The sequence below is a fragment of the Onychomys torridus genome, chromosome 1, assembly GCF_903995425.1.
Source record: "Onychomys torridus chromosome 1, mOncTor1.1, whole genome shotgun sequence".
Lineage (NCBI taxonomy): Eukaryota > Metazoa > Chordata > Mammalia > Rodentia > Cricetidae > Onychomys > Onychomys torridus.
In genome coordinates, this window is record NC_050443.1 from 31,313,835 (window position 1) to 31,335,112 (window position 21,278).

General features: G+C 47.8%; 1 protein-coding gene across 1 annotated transcript in view; it reads left to right on the forward strand.

Annotated features, from left to right (window-relative positions):
- The window catches only part of Sergef (secretion regulating guanine nucleotide exchange factor), a 217,781-nt gene that overhangs the window by 19,797 nt on the left and 176,706 nt on the right, over positions 1-21,278 (forward strand). Inside the window, 3 exon segments of the mRNA XM_036180522.1 lie at positions 2,987-3,100; positions 6,302-6,364; positions 10,728-10,886. Of these exon segments, the coding sequence (XP_036036415.1) occupies positions 2,987-3,100; positions 6,302-6,364; positions 10,728-10,886 (336 nt within the window).

Genomic DNA, 21,278 nt, shown 5'->3' on the forward strand with positions numbered 1-21,278 from the left:
CAGCATCAGGATTGGTTTTTGGCAACACTGGTTTCTTGGTTTGTAGATGCTCCCTTCTCACTGTATCTACCTCACAGGCTTTTCCTCTGTGCAAAGAGAACTCTCTCATGACTCATCCACACAGAGCCTGGTCCTATTGAACTAACCCCACTTCCCATAGGCACCGTTCAGCTTTCCTAACCTATTTTCAAACAAAGCCACAATGGAAATTAGGGATTCCACAACTGGATGTTGTGGGGTGGGGTACTGGTGAAATTATTAAGGCCACTCCACGTAGTTAAAAGGGAGGTTTATTTTGTGAGGTAACTTACAAATGAAGGGGTAGGTTACAGGGTCTGGCAAAGGTATAGGGCAGTTCGGCGGTGTTCTCTGGAGAACTCTGCTCCATCTATCTCCAGCGTCCAGGGTCCCGGAACCAAGAGAGGCCTCTCCTCTCGATCCTGGGTCTTCAGCTTCCTCCCTCAGCCCCGCCTTGTGGGTGTGACCATTACCGAAGCCTCAATGGGGGTTGGAACTTCCAGGCCAAGGCTGGGATGGCTACCCACTACAGTGGGGCACAGTACAGTTTGTAACAGCCAGTTTGTTTAACTAGTTACGCGTTGAGGAATGTCTGGCTTGTTTCCAGTTTTGGCCTATTTGTAATAACCTATAAACATCTGTGGACAGGCTCTTATATGAATGTAGATTTCATTTCTCTGGGTTAAGTGGGTTCAGGAGTATGACTGCTGAGCTGTGTGTCAGTGAGTACTCATTTATAGACAGGCTGTCTTCTTAGAAATCGGCAGGGCGGTGGGGCTAGAGAGAGGGTTCAGTGGGCCAAGTGTTTGCTGCACTAGTGTGAGGACCTAAGTTCAGATCCCCAGCACCCTTCTGGAGCAAGACATGGATGTGTGTCTGTAGGGTGAGGTGGACAGAATCCCTAGAAGCTCACAGGCCAGTAAGCCTTGTGTATGCAGCCAGCAAACAAAAGACCCTGTCTTAAGCAAGGTGGGAAGGGAGGACCATAGTTTGAGGCTGCCTGCCCCCCACCCCCCACTTTTAATTCAAGTAGAATGTAGAATGATTCAGTTGCTATGGAAGGCAGTATGGATGTGCTATATAACTAACTGTAGCCACCTTTTTTTGTTTGTTTGTTTTTAAGATGTGTCTCACAATGTAACCCTGGCTGGCCTAGAACTCACTATGTGGACCAGGCTGGCTTTGAACTCACAGAGATCCTCTGAGTGTTCCTCTGCCAAGGATCCTCTGCCTACTGAGTGCTGGGATTAAAGGTGTGTGCCACCACACCCAGCTTGACAAATACATTTTATAAGAGAGAGAAAGGAGGGAGAGGCAAAGAGATCAACAGTCTGTAGAATGGAAGACACCAGATATAACTGTCATTATTCCTAACAGCTGAGACAAACAGCTCCTCAGGTGTCTATTGACAGGTGAATGAGCGAGCGAAATGTGGCACACACATGTGCACACACACGTGACTTCTCCCTCCACTCTCCCCCACCCATGGGATAGTATGAGCCTTAGAGAGTACACAACTGTTGATAGGCTCCTCCGTAGATGAGCATGCTGCTGAATGGAATAAGCCAGTCATAGAAAGGACAAATGCTGGCATTCCATTCATGATTAGTCAGAACTAGAGACAGTGAATGGCAGCCCCAGGGCAGGGGGCCCAGGATGGGAAGTGACTGGGTGCAGTCTGCTGCAATGTTTCAGGATGAAGCAGTTTTGGATCTGGAAGGATAATGGCTGCACACCACGGTGACTGTGTGATGCCGCTGGGTTGGACACTTAAAATGGCGAAGGTGATACATTTTACACTGTACACATTTTACAATAAAATATTTCAAAGAGGAGATGGAGAGACCACTCACTGGTTAAGAGCACTGACTTCTTTTATAGAGGACCCCCCATGGTGGCTCACAGTGGTCTGTGACTCCAGTTCTAGGGGAACTGAAGTCTTCTGGTCTCTGTAGGCACCAGGCACACATGTGGTGCACCATCATTCATGAGGGCCAAACACTCCTACACATAAAACAATAATAAATATCTGGGGAAATTTTCAAAGGGAATAATCCATTATTTGAGACATGGTGAAAAGGCCACTTGTTGCATGCAGGGAAATTTTTGCCCTTGGAGTTGATCTGCTGGTTGTAGGCCTCTCTTGGTGGTCGTTCTCAGTGGTCATAGCTGCTGCTTCATAAAGCAGGTTTGTCTTCTTACCATCGGAGAGTGACAGCTGGGGATTGGTCCAGAGGAGCAGCCTTGATGTAGCTGTGGATGGTCCAGAAGAGCGGCCTTGATGTAGCTGTGGGATGGTCCAGAGGAGTGGCCTTGACGTTGGCGTTCACTGGTGCACCCATGCTGTGCACATCTGACTGTTGGCCAAATGCAGAGGGTTTTATCTGTGCACATCTGTGGGGTTTGGGATGGGGATACCTAGGTTCAAGCGGCCGTTCTGCTGAAACAATGGTTGCCATGCTGTCTTGTAGTCACAGATACACATGTATTTGACAATAGAGGGTCTGAACTCACCGTGGTTGGGTAGAAAGGTGCTACCTCAAGTGTCAGCTGAACCCCAGTGTTTTCTCTACTATTGATTCCCCACGTGACCCCCAAATCACAGTCTCTCTTCTGGACCTCAGTCTTCTCATCTAGTAAATGTGGGGTGTGGACTCAATGGTCTTCAGGGTTCCTTTCAGGCTAGCTATGAGCAAGGCCGCATTCCAGGGCTGTAGCTGTGAGGCCATGCCTGGGAGTTTTGAGAGGAAGTTTTACTACTTTGGAATTTTCTCTTGTGGTCTTAGACTGTCCAAAAAACTGGATTTGTGTTTGTCTGGATAGTAATCCCTGTGGCGGATCACAGACCCTTGCAGAAGCCCCTGTGTAGGGTTCACACTGGCTGGGGCTGCATTGGGGGAGGGGGCGTTGAGCAGCAATCTGGTCTAACTCTTACATTCTCTCGTTCCCTTCTGGCTCTGCTGGGAAGTGCATGGCAGTGTGTTCCAGTGGGGGACTGGCTTGGCATCTTCGGGACGACGCTCGTGTCCTGGAAAGACTCTCCCATTGTTTTTGACGGCAAAGGAACCAAGCAGAGTGACAGGTGAGCTTCTTATTTCTTTACAGTCTTTGGTTACTCTTTGTGAGGAAGTAAATACATCTTCAGGAAATGGGGAAGTGGGGGGGGATTTCATTTTCTCTCTCTTTCTCTCTCGTTCTTTTTCTAAACACTTACTTTAGTTTGTATGGGTGTCTTGCCTGTGTGTGTGTGTGTGTGTGTGTGTGTACCGCTTGCATGCCAGGTGCCCAGGGAGGCCAGAGGAGAGCGTCGCATCCCCTGGAATTGGAGTTACACCAGTGGTGAGCTACCCTGTGGGTGCTGAGAACCAAATCTAGGTCCAGCCAGGACTCTTACCTGCTGAGCCACCTCTAGCCTTAAGCCTGCTGTTTTCCTTGATCTTTCTAGCTTCCTCAGTTGGTTAGCTTGTCAGTCTTTTGTGACTTTCATAGCCCCAGTACAAGTCACCATCTTTGCCACCAGAGTCTGCGACCTGTTGATCGATAGATGCCAGGCAGGTAGGTGGAGATCAACAGGGAAGTTCTAGAATGGGTCATAGCTGCTTGGGAGAGATGATGTAGGAGTTTGGAAACAGGGTGTAGTAATACAGTGAGTCTCAAGTTCTGAATCCTAGACTCAAGTTACCCACAAGGCAACTGGGTGACTGCAGAGAATCAGCCAAGGGGACAGGAATGGCCTCTCAGTGCAGGAGTCACACTCCAGAGAGAAGACTGTGGGCTGTGCCTCTGTGCCCTTTCCTTCTCCCATAAGGGAGACAGGAACGAGTGAGGACGTAGGGAGCAGGCCCGGGGTGTCTACACATGGGAGCACAGGAGGTGACTGTATGCTGCCCGTGGGTCTGCTGTTGGCTAGTTGGCCAATAGGTGCGGCCCCTCCTTTCTTTCCGTCATTGTCCACTCTCAGGTCCTTTCAGCTCTTCATCTCTGTTCTCTACTCTTTGTAGGCCTTTCTGACTTTGCATTTGGTACCATGTCTATCTCTTCTCTGTAACTCTTACTTTTGGGCCCAGTTCCCTGAGGGTCGGCTATGGGAACATCCTGTACATCTCTAACTATTCTTCTCAGGCTCCAGAAGGTGCTGGGAATGATGGGAACAGAATAGAGACTACTGTGGTAGCAAGGCACACACGCGTTGGGATCATTCTGGTTTTGTGTGTGTGTGTGTGAAGTGATATATTGTGTACCCTAATAAACTTGTTTGGGGGTCAGAGGACAGAGCCGGCCACTAGATTAGACACAGAGGCCAGGCAGTGGTGGCACACACCTTTAATCCTAGTACTGGGAAGCACACATGCCTTTAATCCCAGGGAGTGATGTCTGGGCTGAGACAGGTTATGTAGGGCATGAGGAAACAGGAACTCACTCTCCTGAGGCTGGCTTGTTCTGTTTCTCTGATCTTTCAGCTTTCACCTCAATATCTGGCTCCAGGTTTTTTTTTGTTTTTGTTTTTGTTTTGTTTTGTTTTGTTTTATTAGTAAGATCGTTTATCAATTCATGTTATATATGTTTACGTATGTACATGTATGCATGTGGATGTGGAGGCCAGAGGACAGCCTTGGCTGTTGTTCCTCTGGCACTGTCCACTGTGTTCTAGGAGACGGTCTTTCACAAGCCCGGAGCACACTGAGTAGCTCACCTGCTCTACCTCCTAACGTCAGGATTGTAAGTATGCCTCCATGTTTGCCTAAAAAGCCTTTAAAATGACACTATTTATTGTGTGTGTGTGTGTGTGTGTGTGTGTGTGTGTGTGTGTGTGTTTGTGTATGCTCCTGTGCATGTGTACAAGGGTGTGTGTGTGGTTTCTCACAGGACACACTTCCCAGACCTTCTCCTTTCTTCAACAAGATGGTCATACCGCCTCACTGGCCATTATACCTGTAGACAGACAGACTCTTAGCTCTGCTGGAAGTACCTTTCCTCCTCTTTCTCTGGGATTCCCTCAAGGTCTGGCTCAGACATGGCACTCTCAGTGAAGACTCCCCATTTGGCCTCCTCTGCCTTCCCTTTATGGATAGCACCATTTTGCATCAAGTGTGAATGGTTACCAGTTTTCTCCTGTGCCAAGGAGGGAAATGAAATGTTGTTCTTCTGTATTTTTGTACTGGGCCAGTAACTAGAAGGCATAACAAAACACTTAAACAGCTAGTTTGGGACCTGCCTGGAACAAAAGCTCAGAGTTGTCTGGGGAGTTTTCTGATGGGTTTGAATGGCTCATTAGTTTTCTGCCCTCATAGCCCATCATTTTACATTCTCCCATCCTCACTTTGTTACCCAGGTACCCCTTGATGGTGGATGTGGCTGGGAACTTCTGCTTTGTTCTACTCATTCTAAGGACACTTGAAGATGTGAGATGCCTTTTAGTTTAGTAACACAGAAGGTTGTTTTTTTTTTGTTGTTGTTGTTGTTTTGTTTGTTGTTGTTTTGTTTTTTTTTCCGAGACAGGGTTTCTCTGAGTAGCTTTGGAGCCTTTCCTGGATCTCGCTCTGTAGACCAGGTTGGCCTCACAGAGATCCACCTGCCTTTGCCTTCCGAGTGTTGGGATTAAAGGCATGCGCCACCACTGCCCAGCAACAGAAGTTTTTGGAAACAGTTGCAGACTAAGACTTTGTTTTTCTGCAGGTTAGACCATAAATTACCACAGGCTGTCCCAACTCCTAACAGGATAGATTAGGATTCTTCCATGTTGGTGAAGGCAGTGTAATTCAGTGATGTAAAGTCCTGGAATTGGAGATCAGAAGCAGGTTCAGAGAGTTCTGCTGTATGTTCTAAGGAGGCCTGGTTTGTGGTTAAGTCCTGCACTCATAGGAGCTGAAGGTGTGAGTTCTTTTGATGTCAGCCTTCCTCAGCAGGCAGAGTTCAGATGTACATGCACACATTTCACATACGTTTTCTCATGTCTAAGCATCTGTCAAAAACATGAATTTACACTTCTCTGTCCAGTTCCAATTCATTATCACATGGCTTCTCTAGCTTTGCTGTTGTTCATGTAAGTGCCTTTCCTCTGATAGTGAGGACTATGGTACTTTATCCTCAATAATTGACGTGTGCAAACCCCCTTACCTCACTGTCTCCATCATGCCAATCATCCTGCCAGTGCTGTTGCTCACGCGTGCCTGCACTGGGTGGCTTTCTCCCCATGCTCGGGTAATGCTGAGCCCTAGAGTCCACTCTCATGCAATGTGTTCTAGCATAAATGCAGCTCAAAACAAACAAATTTCCTTTCCAGGCCTAGAGAATTGTACAGCGGTATGTGTTGTTGCCGGATCTGACCACTCGGCCTCATTAACAGGTAGGTCCCAGTTCTTCAGAGGTGAGTGTGCCATTCAGCTTTCTGCATGCTATGGTCTGGAGTGAAGCTGAGACAGAGTTGGGGGCAAGTATAAATTTTGTAGTGACAGCTTTAGTAACATTCTTGATATAATTTTAGGCTGTTATGCCCAGATCTCGAGGAGACAACCATGGAGACTGAATCCCACCTATCAAAGCAAAGAACCTTTATTTTAAAGCCCCGGGGCTTGGTCTGTCTGTCCCATGCAGTGGTGAGAGCAGAGAGCTCTGAACCCAAGCAGGGTAGTGTTTTTATCATAGCAGAGGTTGGGGTGAGGTATTTCCAGGGTCCAGGACCCTGATTGGCTGACAATTGTCTAGGGGTATCTGTAAAACAAAAATAGGTGTGTGCTAGACTCAGGGACATCTGGCCACCTTATCTAATGGTTGGAATGTTTGGGATGTTAGGTATTTCCCCATCCCTGGGTGGATCCCTGAGTGATGTTAGCTTATAGCTTTTTCTGGAACTAGGTGTCGCCTGCCAGTAAGCCTGTCACAGAAGCTGTGTCTGGGCCCCTAAGCCTGTCATGGCTGCTGTGTGGTCAAGTTGTTTGGGGGCCCCTCTACAAGGCAAATTATCTTTTGAGACCATCTCCCCATCTGCAAAATACTTTATGAGTAGCTGTAAGAACTTAATTTGGCAGTATATATAAAGCACTCACATCGAACTTAGGCTCGTTGCTCATCCTCTGAGTTTTCTCAATTATACAGGATGGGAATGATTATCTTCCTCTTGGGGGAATTGTGATGGGGCAGGTCATGAAATCAACAGTAAATTTATATATAGCTGCGCATTGCTCAGTGATGGGTGTATGCCATTGCTTGAGCATCAAGGAGATACAGTCCACTGCAGTCTACTGCATACCTAGGCTTTGTGATATGGGTACCATTGTGTATGTAGCTCATTGTTGATCAAAATGTTAAGGGGCAAATACTTGACCATATAGCATACTGCTCTTTTCTTTCTTTTGCTTTTGAGCAGCGCAGCCTGAGCTGGACACACACACACACACACACACACACACACACACACACACACACACATTCATGGCTGGCCTTAGAACTCCTGATTCTTTTTCTTTCACTTTCCAAGCTGTAGGATTACAGGTGTGCTCCACAATGCTCAGCTTTTATACTGCAGTTTTCTGACTCTCCATCCGTGTCAAGCTAATGCATTATAACTACTCCAGTGGCCTTTCTTCAGGAAGCCATGCATCATTTTCTAATGCAGGAATGTCTTCCCATTCTGCGAGGGCAGGGCAGACTGCAGCCTGTACCTTGGAGGAACTTATTTTTGTTAGACCTCTCACACAGAGCCCAATGCCTTTCATTTTAAAGCAGTAAGTGGGGACTCATACTGGTGTGCTCATGTTTTGTGTGGAAATTCATGTGTGCACATGTCTGTAAACTCAGCCTAGTATGGTGTGACCAAGCTGACAACCAACTAACTGTTGGCATATACAGAGTACCAGAGACAGCATGAAAGTTTAAGTACTTAAATTCTGAGCTGCCAATAAACTCCATCTAATTCAATGAGTCTAAAACAACTAAGCAGCTGACGAGAGAGACATTGATGTGTAGCCTGCGTTTCGCTTTGGCTTTACTTTGGTGGTTGGTGAAAATGTTGACTTGAATGCTGGTTCTGAGTGACTGCCAGGCACCTGACCCCCTCTTCTCTGGAGACACAGGATTGCAGGTGTCCTGTTCAGCCCACAGCCAGCGATGGGGGCAACATCTTAGTGGAGTAAGAATGGACTAAGAGACGTTCCTTTTCTGCCCTAATTGACCTGAGATGGCTGATGTTATACAAACTTAGTAATTATTGAATTAGCTGCCAATGTCAAGTTTTTAAAAAGAACAAAAATATGTGATTACTAAATTTATTATTTCCTACATGGCCAATTTTTCCTGTGGTGCTTTACAGACTGGATTTTTTGTGTGTGTGTGTGGAGCTATAATTTATATATGATATTCACCACTTTAAAGTGTCTATTTAATCATTTTTAGTGTAGTCACAAAGTGAATTGGGTTTTGATATTTCGAAAGTGAGTTAAAAATTGTCAAGATTAATAGCCCTCTTTTCTCATCTTGCTCAGGCTGTTAACACATTGGATTTTGTTCTGTGTTCTTTAGACCACTTCTCTGGAGTCCTTGTAGGTTATGTAACCATTTGGCATTGCAGCAGAATTTAATTTTACCTGCTGATGCAACAGTGTAACTATCCCCATGTGGAAGACAGCCTTCCTTTCAAAAAGATGGTTTAGATATTCTGAGTCACACAGGCTGTGCACTCGTGGCGCCTCTGTGGCTCTCCAGCATCTCCTGGGTTGATGTGTGGGTGGGGGCTGCTGTCCCTGTCCTCCTGTAAGGGATTCAGACCTCTGCACTCTGATGACGGCTGAATGCACACTGTAGACCTGTAGGGTGTCAGTGTTTCAAGGCCACATGTGCTGACAGCTGGGTCACTTAGATATCCTCACCTTAGAGGTGAGGAAATGGTGCCATGCTGTGCTATGCCCTGTGTCCCACATCAAGTGGGTGTCAGATGGAACTTGGAGACTCCTGAGCTATGACTGTAATGATCCTGTTTGGCCTTTGATCAGTTTGGGGAACTATGAAACCGCGGTAGGGCAAGCGGTGCTGTGAACTTTATAGGGAGCTCACCAAATGAAATAGGTCTGGCTCCTTGTCCATTCACTGGCTGAGTCCTTGTTAGCCAGGTCATCTTAAAGAGTCATCGAACATTTCCCAGCCTTGATTAAGACAGTGCTGTGAGCCATATTCCAAAAAATGAAACAGGTAAAATGAATCTTATTCACACGTTTTACTTAGAATGTCCAAAATATTATTTACCATAATAGGAACATTGCTAATGCTGTATGGCTTTTTGTAATATCTCTGCAATCTGTTGAGTATTTTCATGTGGCCAGCCACACTTCAGGTGCTGCTGGCTAGTGCTGTTTTTAGTGCGTGTGTTGACTGGACTTCACAGGCTGAATTACAGGCACGTGCCCTTTGCTCGCCTCAGTCACTCACCAGTTCTGGTCAGCAGTGATGTCGCCTGTGCTTTCCACCTTTTAGGCCAGCAGCTCTCCCTCCCTCCCCGTATTCAGCTGGTGAAATCAAGGCGTGGAGAAGAAGTGATTTGTTCAAGGTCAATAGCTAGTTAGCAGATCCAGGAATAGCAGGCAGAGTCACTTGACTTTGCATCGGCTTCCTCCTCCTGTTCCATCACCATGCCAATGGCTTCTGCCTCCATCACAGGATTACAGGGAGGCCCAGAGGAGCTCAGGGGCTGCACAGGCGGGCAGTGGTAGCTCAGCCTCTTCTGGGGGATAGCAGGGACAGTGAGACAATTTCATTTCTAAAATGTTGAAGCTTAAATAGCATGTAATTTCTTGGCGATGTCTCTTATAGTCCAGGCTGGCCTTGAGCTAACTATGGACTCCTAATCCTTCTGCTGCTACTTCCAGAGTTCTGGGATTATAAGTGTGCACCACCACTTTATGCAGTGCTGGGGATTATGTAGGCAAAAACTCTGCCAACTGAGCCACATCCCCAGTCCTCAAGTAGTATATCTTCTAACCTGGCATCTTAAAAGTTTAAGCATTTCCTTCTTAACAAAAGGTAATATAGGCTTATATTGAAAAAGTTACAGAAAATGGATTGATGAGATGGCTTAGTGAGTAAGCGAGTTTGCTATGCAAGCATGAGATCTCAGTTTGAATCTCAGTATCCATATAAAAAGCTGTGTTATGTCCATACCTGTAAACCTAGCCTTCTGTGGAGCGGAGACTTGGGGATTGCTGTGGCTTCCTAGCCAACAGCCAGTTCCTGCTTCAATGAGAGAATGCCTCAAAGGAATAAGGTAGAAAGCAATAGGGCAGGACAACTGATGTTCTCTTTCAGATTCTCTGCTCATGGGTGCATGGAACTCCCCTATCCTCCAATGTGTGCATATACCACCCCCATGAATGAATATATGCATGCTGCGTGCGTGCTCGAGTGCACACGCGCGCGCGCGCGCACACACACACACACACACACACACACACACACACACACACAGACAGAGAGAGAGAGAGAGAGAGAGAGAGAGAAGAGAAGAGAGAGAGAGACATGTCTTACATACACTAGGTCTTCCATATGTACAGAATTCAGCACGTTTTATATTTGATTATGTTCTCCATAAATTTTGTATTGTGCATGGCTCCACTAAATCCTGTGGTGTAAGTAGGAAACAATTCCTTTTTAGCATTTCTTTTCAGAGTTGTCCCCCACCCTTCTGGGTCATGTTCCTTACTACGCATTCCCTTGTGTTTCAGATACAGGAGAGCTGTATGTCTGGGGCCGGAACAAATACGGGCAACTAGCCTCCCCGGCTGCGTTCCTCCTCCTGCCTCAGAGAATAGATGCGCGTTGCTTTCAGGATGAAAAGGTCTCTGCTCTCTGGAGTGGCTGGACACACCTGGTTGCTCAGACAGGTGAGGGTGCAACAGAAAATTTGAGGTTGGTAAGAGCAGTTGTCCAGACACTCACTAGTACTTGGGGTTAAGGACTGGGGTGGGAGGCTTTAATACTGAAAAGTGGAGGACCTGGTTCCTCCTGCCATCAGCCATGTGGCTTTTCCTCTCTGGATTACACCTGAAAAGTCAAGGCAGGATTGGTGAGCTCATCCTGCTCCTAAGGGTCCTTGAGGTTTTAAGAGTGCGTCTAACACACCCCCGAGGTTGGTCCAGGTACTGGTGAGTCCTTGCCTGGCCGTGGCTGAAGAGATGGTTTTATTTTCATTTTCACCTGTTCTGAGTTTAAGCAACGTCAGAAAGTATTGGAGTTGTAGCCAGTGTAACATTCTGATTTAAACTCCAGTTTGACCTGGATGCTGTGTGCCTTGATTGAGCCCTCCTGTTCCTCAGGGCCACCACATGCCTGGCAGCTCTGGGCATCTCCACCTGTCCTTGAGTCTCCATTGGTTCCCATCTCTCCCTTAGGTTGGGTCTTTCTTGGCCAGCATAATCGTTTCTTCTTGGATTTTGGCTTTTCATGGCCTCTTACTCCTGCTCTGTAGGAGTCCCCGCTGATGTACAGTTTCTCAGACAGTTTGATAGCATGTCAAGGCCTTCTGAACCTCTGGGGTTCTCAGGAGCTCTCTGGCCTTGCTGGCTCCATCTCAGGCTCCCAGATACCTATTGACTACTTTTCCAGAGGTTTCCAGCTCTCATAGGTTTTCTCATAACTTCGGCACTCTCCAGTAAGTCACACATGTCATGTGCATTTGTACTCACAGATTTGTGAGCATTCATGTCTGTGATGCTTTTAATTGATCTTTCCAAAATGTTACGGCCATTTTGAAATGGTGGCCTGGCTAAGGATGACACACAGTAACCTCCATGTTGCCAGGTGAAGGGATGCTCTGAGGAAGGTGTGTTGTTCATTTGGAGGAAAGTTGTTCCTTTCCTCAAAGAGCTTCCGGTTGCTTGAACATAGGGATAGAAAACTTCATCTGTTTGTCCATCTGTCTGTCCGTCCGTCCGTCTATCCATCCATCCATCCATCCATCCATCCATCCACTCATCCATTCATCCACCCATATTTATGTGCTCTTAAGGAGCCCCTTAGGAGAGGTAGACCCATATCAGAATGCAGCACCATTCCAGTGTGAGACAGACAGCAGACAGGCACAGAGCCAAGAACACAGGACAGTGAGTGGCAGCAGGCTGAGTGATTAGGTGTTAACAGGTGGACAGCTCATGGGTAGTCTCCTCACGGTGGGTGCAGTGCAGCAAAAAACTCTCGCTACCATCCAGGAGTGAGTCTGGGAGCAATCCCTGTCCCTGGTTAAGTGGCTGACTGTGAGAGACAGAAGTGGTACTGTAGTGGAGCCGACCTCATGTTGGGCCGGCGGCCCAGCCCTGGGGTAGGAGGTTGGCAGCTGCGTTCTGTTCTTGCTGGTGCTGAGTCACTCCAGCTGCCTGGAAGCTCAGCTTTATGTTTCCACCTCCACTTGAGAGCTTGATTTTTCTGGTAACAGTTCAGTTGTTTAATTACGTTGCTAATTCAGCTTGCTTGTGTATGTACCTCGCTCTGTTCCCTTTTCTCCCAGGTCAAGAATGGTTAAAAGCTGGGATATTTGGATATCTGGGTGTTATACTGAATTGGGGGTGAATGGGAGGATCCTGATTCACCACTCTGCTCCTTGTAGCAGCCATGACAGCCCTTGCCCCGGTCCGATGTCATTGAGAAGAAGCACCCAGAATTTCCATTTAATCAGACTCAGCTGCTCACAGTAATGGGAACAAGTTTTCCTTGCGGGGTCACAAGCGGCTCATCAGTGCGACAGGGAGTTGTTTGAGTCTGTTCCTGAAACTCCAGTGGGGACCACAACAGCAGACAGCTGCTTATGTGGGCACATTTGTTGTGTGATACTGATCCAGAAGAGTTTGTGCACTGTGACCATATGTCGCCGGAGACATGGAACAGGACAGGGCACTTTGCCTTCCTTCTCCATTGTCTCAAGATTAAAGCTTCCCCCAAAAGGTGACTTTTGTCCCACAGTGGACGTTAGCAATGGCTGGAGACATTATTGGCTGTGACAGCTGGGGGTTGTTACTGACATCCAGTGGGTGGAGGTCAAAGATGCAGCTGAATATTTTAACCTTGCAAGATGCCAAGGTTCCCCCTCACTTGGTACAAGAAGGGTATGCAGTTCAGGTACTTGCATTGTCAAGGTGGAGACACTGCCTGGGACCAGCGTCCCTGTTGGCAGGTGTGTAGCCAGGGCATTTGGGTGGCACCAGGAATAACTTCCCAGATGGTCTGTCTGTCCAGGAGTAGGGATGCACTGTCTGCCCTGCTCTCTCAAGAGTCTGCTGCCTGCCTGCCTGCCTGCAGGTTTGCAGTGGAAAAATACTTTTCTGTATTAGTCAGAGGCACTTGGAAAGAGGCCAGGAGGACCTGTTCTAATCTGGGAGAGTTGGCAAGGGTACCTGTGTCTCAGGCTGGTAAAGCTGCATTCTAGAAACCTTTCCTGAGCTGCTTAATGCCCCCACCATTGTTCTCAGGAACTTCGTGGGACTCCTGGGTGACTTTATCCAGGCTCGGTGACCTGCAGCTGTCTCACAGAGATGTTCGGTTTCCTGACTGGAGATGTAATACAAAGATGGGTGGCAGAGTTGGGTGTTTTCCTCATTTGCTGACCTTGTCTCAGCTATTTCCCACATTCTAGTTGCTCAGCTCTCAAGCAGGGTAATAAACCTTCCTGTCTGCCACATAGTGTGATTGTGTGGTTGATACAAACGAATCTGTGAATGATCCCAGATAGCTGTAAAATGTCTGCATTAGTGATGCTTGCGCACCTGAGATTGGGATATGTAAGCTGATTCACTAGTTGGTCTTGTTTTTAGAAGAGCTTCTATTTTAACAGGGTCTGTGGCAAGATAGAAATATACTGTCTTCTGCACTAAGGGCTCCTCTCCTGGACAGGCCTTTGCTACTCCCTGACCCACTATGCTCCCTGAAGTCTTTCATGCACCCACATGCAGTGGGCTAGGGGCTTTATTGGACTGTCGTGGTCCCCCCCCCCCCCCCCCCCCCCCGCGCCTCCTGGGTAACTCTACCTGTTGTATTGGACCCACTGTGGTTCTTTCCCAGTCTGCACTTGCATATACCTGTTTGCCTTATTTGCTTAATGTCTGGGCTGTAGATTCCAGGAGAACTCATTGACTCGTGGCTCTACCCTGGCACAGGGGCTGCCACACAGTAGCTGTTCAGTAGCTAATTACTAGCTGTAGCTGTAAGTTTTGTCTGGTCCCGCCAGGCCTCACAGTCCCATGGCCACTTATAAAATAATCATTCAGAGGCTTATATTAATGACCAATTGTATGGCCTGTGGCAGGCTTCTTGCTAGCTAGTTCTTATAACTAAACTCAGTCCATTTCTATTAATCTGTGTGTCCGTGTTCTGTGACTTTACCTGAGTGTCATTACATACTGCTCCCTGGATGGCGGGATGGCATCTCCTCTCTCTGCCTTTGCCTTTCTTCTTCCTGTCTCCCTCTTGGATTTCCCACCTGGCTATAACCTGACTTGCCATAGGCCAGTTAATTCTTTATTAACCAATCATAGCAACACATACTCACAGCGTACAGAAAGACATCCCACAGCACCTAGTGAATGAGTAAATGGTAAGAGACATTAAAGCATGGCTTGGTTATCAGATGGGCCTGGGTTTATGCGTGGCTCTCCCCTGTTCCCCACTTCTCCCCTCCGGTATCCATTGGATCACCACCATGGTTGCCCTGGTACTTTTGTGCTCACAGTACTGGGACTCTCCCTTTGTCTTGTTTGTTTATTTATGTGATCGGGTCACCTGACCTTGAGCTTGTGACCCTCTTTCCTTCTCCTAAGTGCTGAGATTACAGATGCACACCACTGCTCCCGGTTTCGGGGTGCTGGGGAGTGAACCCACAGCTTCACATGTGCCAGGCAGGCCTTCTACCAACTGAGCTATGGGATTCTTCAACTAATTCTTCCTCCCACGAGACTAAGCGGCTCCATGAGAGCAAGTGATGTGTTTATTTTCGCTTGCCATTGGCCCTTCAGTTCTTAGCCCAGCACTTGTCATTTGGGAGGTGTGCACATAAATAAGCCCAGCTGCTGCAGACAGCTTCCCACACTGGAAGGATGGGGAGGGGAGATTGCCAACCTGGCATGAGGATTCTGTGTAGTGACATGGTAAAGCATGGGACTGGACCCCCATCCCCAGAGAAAGTCACATCAGCTTTCTCTGCCCTTTTGGAAACCCTAGCTCTCCCCGACTAGCCGTGATTCTCCTCTATGAGCAGAGGTCCCTGTGAATGCCTCTGGATAGGAACAGGTGGATTCCGCCTTATCCTGAGGTGTGTGGAGACGTCAGTGCTTACAAATGCCAAGTGCTGGCTGCTGGCAATTCGTTAGAATTTCAAGGGAATGCTCTTCACGGGTTCTAAATGTTATTGTGGAGTTGGTCAGAATGTCTAGGGTTCTTTGCTTTCCGGAGGCTGGAAGCTTTCCCTGAACCATGCAGCATCCCAAAGTAGCCTTGTGGTCTCAGAGGGATATGGATTGAAAACATGAAGCCAAGTGCAGAGAGTTCTTTGACATTCTTTCCTCTTCTGTGTCACCAAAGAGAGACCTGGAGTGTCGGGTGTTAGAGAGAGTCGGAGATGGAGGAAGCATTCTCCTCTCCTGGAAGGTGAGAGAACAAAAACCAAGCGGAGAAACGAGACTTGGAAGCAGCCCTGGAACCCCAGATCAGTTGTGCTGCCTAGGGTATCTCCTCTTTCCTTGACGTCCTGCCCAGTCTTAGTAATATTCCTGAGAATTTTTCTATTAGATTTATTCATTTTTATGTGCAGTGGTGTTTACCTACGTGTGTGTGTGTGTGTGTGTGTGTGTGTGTGTGTGTGTGTGTACCATGTATGTGCCTGTGTTCAGAAAAATGGTTGGATCCCCTCAAAGTAGAGTTATATAGATGGCTATGAGCCACTGTGTAGGTGCTGGAAACCAAACCTGGTCCTCTGTAAAAGCAGTAAGTGTTCTTTTGTTTGTTTTTAGTTTTTTGAGACAGAGTTTCTTTGTGTAGCCTTGGTTGTCCTGGAACTAGCTCTGTAGATCTGGCTGGCCTTGAACTCCTAAGTGCTGGGATTAAAGGCGAGCACCACCACAGTCTGGCTGTAGCAAGTATTCTTGATCACTGAGCCATCTCTCTACCCCCCCTCTCCTTAGTAATATTCTTTTAGTTGAGATACTTTCCTTACTTCTCTAAAGACAGGAAGCATATGTGGACAGGACCACCTCTTAGCTACTCTCTTAAGGAATCACAGACTAAGAAATTCTTGATCGCATTTGATGAAATCCAAGCCCACATTGCTTCACACTGAACAGAGTTTATAAATATACCCAATACTGGTTTTTCTGTTTTAGGGCCAAGATCCCTTCTAGAATAGGGATCTTGTACATTATGCCTCCTTTGGGGCCATGCGTCGTGAAACCTCAGTGGACCTCAGGGAGGTTCTGACCTTATGGGTCTATTTAAAGCAGGTGTTTGGGAATTTGTGATGCTTGGCTTGAGCTTTAGAACTTCGAAAACCCTACAGTGGAGAGTCAAATGGAACCCGGAGGACCTTTGAAGTGGGTCATGTGCTTCTTACTAAAGCCATTAGCATTTACCCTGAAACTAGCATGCCCACCGGGGATGAGAGTGCAGATTATCTGGCCTCGCCTCCCTCCTCAGTTTGGAAATGGGGAGGCTGCGGAGCCAGGCAGGGGGAGCACAGGGAATGGGCGAAGGAGTAGGGCCAGAGCTCGAGCCTCGTGATTCCCAGTCAAGTACTCTTTTGACCCTGCCACTCTTTCCGGAGATAGTGAGATGTGGACGATGTAAATCCAAGAGCCTGGCCAGGCTTGGTTCCTTCCATACAGGAACCTGCACTTCCAGAAAGCCCCGCTTCCCGCCGAAGAGCATGCCCTCCCGCAAGTGTGTATGTGTGTGGAGCAGAACCTGGGACAAGGTGTAGGAGGCTGTGCCCGGGTTCCCAGAGGCAGTGTTGTTCCCTTCCTGATGTTGCAACAGCAACTCCAGGGGCTGCTGTCTCTGTAAATCACTGTGAAGTGTGTTCACAGACGTTTTCCCGTAACAAGTTGGCAAGCTGCGTGTTCTGATCCTAACTTCACAGGTGAGTCTCCAAGGGATTGCCTTGCTCTGGTCCATGTGGATGGACAGAGCTCACACTTGAACTCATTCTTTTTGTCCGCACATATCTCAGAATGCTCTAGCTCGTAACTGAGCTGCTTTGCCTCTTCAAAGCAGAGCCATTCCCCTAGCTTCGGCCAGTGCTCCTCCATTGTCCCAAGCACCCAGGAAGGATATTTAGTTCTCTTGGATCCCTTAGCATTTGGCTATAGGATGCGACTGTAGGGACACTGTACTCTGCTATGGAATGGAGGGGGCACTGAAGTCCAGCGTTACCTTCAGGAAGCTTGTGGTTGGATGACCAAATTAAATATTTAGTAGACGAATAAAGAGAGTGTGGCGGGAGGCCAGAGGAGTGGCCGAGACACCAGGGGTTCTAGGGTTTCAGGGGAGATGGTGTCCAGAAGGAAGGGCAAGCAATTGTGCTTGGGCTTTGGGAAGGTCACATTTTAATAGGTGCAGTGTACAAGGCGGTTTTCTTGACCTCTCTTTCCTCTGGTAAGACTCAGAAGCCCTCTGGCTCCTCTTTTACCTGGGCCAGTAGGAGCTCTCAGATATTATGACCTTTCGGGAAAAATTTTTTTAACTATCCTTCATTGTGTGTGTTGAGGGACAGCAGGGTGTGCATGTCACAGCATCAGTGTAAAGGCCAGAGGGTAACTCACAGGACTTACTTCTCTCCTTCTACCATGTGGGACCTGGAGATTGACTCAGGTTGCCGTGGTTGGAGATGCCTTTACCTGCTGAGCCATCTTGCTGGTCCTATTATGTTTATGGCCGTCCCAGGTCCAACATTCTTTTCTATGAGAAATAAAACTGGCCTAAGGAAATAATGAGCATAGAGAGAGATGTTCAGACAATGGTTATCATGCCATGCACAGCAGCCTAATTTCCACTGACAAAACAAATGAAATGATTGGTTCAAAGACCTATGGCATAGCTGTATGCTGGGACATGGTACTGATATTTAGAGAAGGGTTTTAGAAGGAGGGTTAATGTCATACTGTAGCTCCTAATCTTAACTCATGTTTTAAAGAGACTAGGAAGAAATATACCAGTTTATTATCTCTCATGAGCTAGAATAAAGTGCATTTTGTTTTCTGTGTGAGCAAGACTCTTAATCTCTCTGGCTCCCCTTCTTCCATGTGGCTGGTAAGAGGTTGCAGACACTGTGACTTTTTAAGGAAGTTTGAATTATACTTTATTATGTATGCCGAAGGGCAGGGGGAGTGCACACGTGGGTGGACAGGTTGTACAATCTGATTATATCCTCATAAACACTATTTGAAAGTTAAAATGAAATGGCTCACTCCTCAGTCCATGGACTATCCCCTTACATTGCAGTATGGCTGTCCTTGACAAGTCTCTCTCTGGGATCTCAGTTGAGAGGTCACGTGGACAAGAGGCAAACAGCTGTATCAGGAGGCGGGAAAGTGGCCTCTATTTTTGGCTCAGTCATGAGTCAGCTTGATCAGCTTGGGTTCTTCTGGACATCAGTGAACCTTTGTCTCCTCACCTGCAGAGGGGACTTGAAAGTCATAAAAGGTCTCAGTACTCCAAAGTACATTTGTTCCTAAAGATGGCATTTCTTCACTCCCGAGGAGCCCGCTGAGGGCTTGAGCTGGTTCCTGGATTTGGTCTTCCTTGGGGTCGGGCACCTTTGGCTGAAGGCCAGAGCAGGGTGGGGTAGTGGGAGCCTAGCTTGCCAGGCAAGGAGGCTGTAAAGACTGCATCTAGCCACTAGAGGGAAGCATTGTTTGATTACATTCCCTGGAGGAGCCTTGGTCTGTGTGTGGGATTCAGAGTCTAGCATTTGAAAGGAAAAGTACTTTGGAAAGCACTCCACAAAATGTAAAGACATTGTAGATGTGAGATGAGAGAGGTAAGGATAGCCAAGTGGTCTATGTAGAGACACACATTGCTTTTTTAGCCTGCATTATAAAACACAGAAGATGGCCACAGACAGACAAGGGTTGAGAAGTAGGCCCTAGAAAGAGCAGGCGTGTCCTGTGAACCCAAGGGATCTAGCAGTGTACCATCCCAGAGCTCCTCTGGCCGGGCGCAGTGAGGACTGGAGTCAGAGAAGAAGAGACGTGTCCTGAGCAGAGCAGCTCATGTCTGGAGTGTGTGGCGGAGGGCAGGAACTATGCACATACATGGCTGCTCCTCTCTTTCTTCTCCCAGCTGATGTCTACCCAGCCTAGGACCTAGCTTGTGGTGGGACCCCGGGACTGTCCCAGGAAGCCCCTGCAGATGTTCTTGCCATCTTCCACGGTTCCCAGGTGACAGTGTTTTCCAGTGAGTTTCTCCAGGTAGTGCCCAACTTACTCTTGTTATTTTTCTGGGTTTGCAAGCAGTCCTGAAAGCTGGTTTCCTACCTTCCCCAGCCCGGGCTAACTTTGGTTTTGATTTGGAAATGCCCACTCACCCTAAACATTGTGGTCAAGTGGAATTGTGTGCTGTCCTGGGAGCCAGGCAGCTGGGCAACCTTGGGCAGGCCACTTCCTCTCTCCTCAGAGAGGTCAAGTCCCCAGCTGCAGCTGTTTCATCTCTGCTAGAGGTGACAAGCTGGCATTGGGTTTTGTTCTTGTGTTTGGCAAGGGATACCCATCGATCTGTGGTCTGGAACAGTGCAGGGCGTGTCCACCCGAAGCTGAAGCCAGAGCCACCTTTGGAGTAGGTACACTCATCCAAGGGGGCTTGTTCCAGGGCTGGCTGAAGCCGAGGGCAGCAGGGCCTGTAGGCCACCAGATGGCAGCAAAGGGCAGGCGGACAGCTTGGAGGCAAGCTAGGTGGGGACAGCATTAGGAGTTAGCAAGGTCAGAGCTGAGGCCACCTCAAGTTCTTGCTAATCTTTGCTTATGAAAGGAATTGAGGTCAGGATGGCCTCTTTAGCTTGCTGCTCTATAGGAGAACCAGAGATCGGGATCTGAGCCCGAAACAGTGGGGACAGTATAGATGGAGATTTCTTTGGCTCTTGATTCCCACTCTCCTACCCAGCAAGACTCTCCTCCATTCTGACCAGTCCTTCTCTCATTACTCCTCCCAGCAGGGTGTTGTGGATGAACTTGGGGGCTGTCCTTCAGCACCCAATACCCAAGAGATAGCTCTTCCCCAAGGCCTTGCTGGAGACAGGCTGCAGAGAGTAACACCCAAGAGGGTGAGGCTGGGGGAGGGGACCAGTGTTTGCCAGGCACCATTCATACACTGCCCAGTTCTGGCTTGCCGCTTGCAGATTTCTTTCGGTCTCCTGAGTAAGGATCTTTGCCCCTGCACTCCAGGGCTTAGTGGGGTTGAGCGGCCTTTCTGCAATAGCATCGTCTTTATTTAAGAAACAAAGCTGTTTGATCTTACTTCGTGGCTTGTTATTTCCCCTCAAAGTGATCTTGTGGTGGTATTGGGTCCCCCAAAATATTGTGCACCCTAATAAACTTATCTGGGGTCAGAGACAGAACAGCCACAAAATTAAACATAGAGGATAGGCAGTGGTAGCACACACCTTTAATCCTAGCATTCCAGAGGCAGAAATCCATCTGTTCAAGGATACAGCCAAGCATGGTGACTAATGCCTTTAATCCCAGGGAGTGATGGCAGACAGAGAAAGATATATAAGGTGTGAAGACCAGAAACTAGAAGCATTTGGCTGGTTAAGTTTTCAGGCTTTGAGCAGCACAGTTCAGCTGAGAGCCATTGGGATGAGGACACAGAAGCTTCCAGTCTGAGGAAACAGGATCAGCTGAGGAACTGGTTAGGTGAAGTAGCTGTGGCTTGTTCTCCTTCTCTGATCTTCCAGCATTCACCCTAATACCTGCCCAAGTTTGATTTTATTAATAAGAGTCTTTAAAATTCCTGCTACATGATCTCTCTGGGTGTGTAGTAAATGATCGTCTTCATTTAGGTGACTGGATGGGTTAGAGATAACAACTTATTTCCCACAGTCCAGAGTCTTAAAAGTCCTGCCAAAGTGCTGGCAGAGCCCTCTCTGAGTCTACTGTCCTGGTTCGTAGGCAGCCATTTCTTTCCCCTGACTTGGCACTGATTCTGGTCATGCCCCAGGTACCTTACACAGGCCCCACTTCCTTACATCGTCACGTTAGGGGTCGGGATTTCAACCTGGTTTAGGAGGATGCCAACATTCAGCCTCT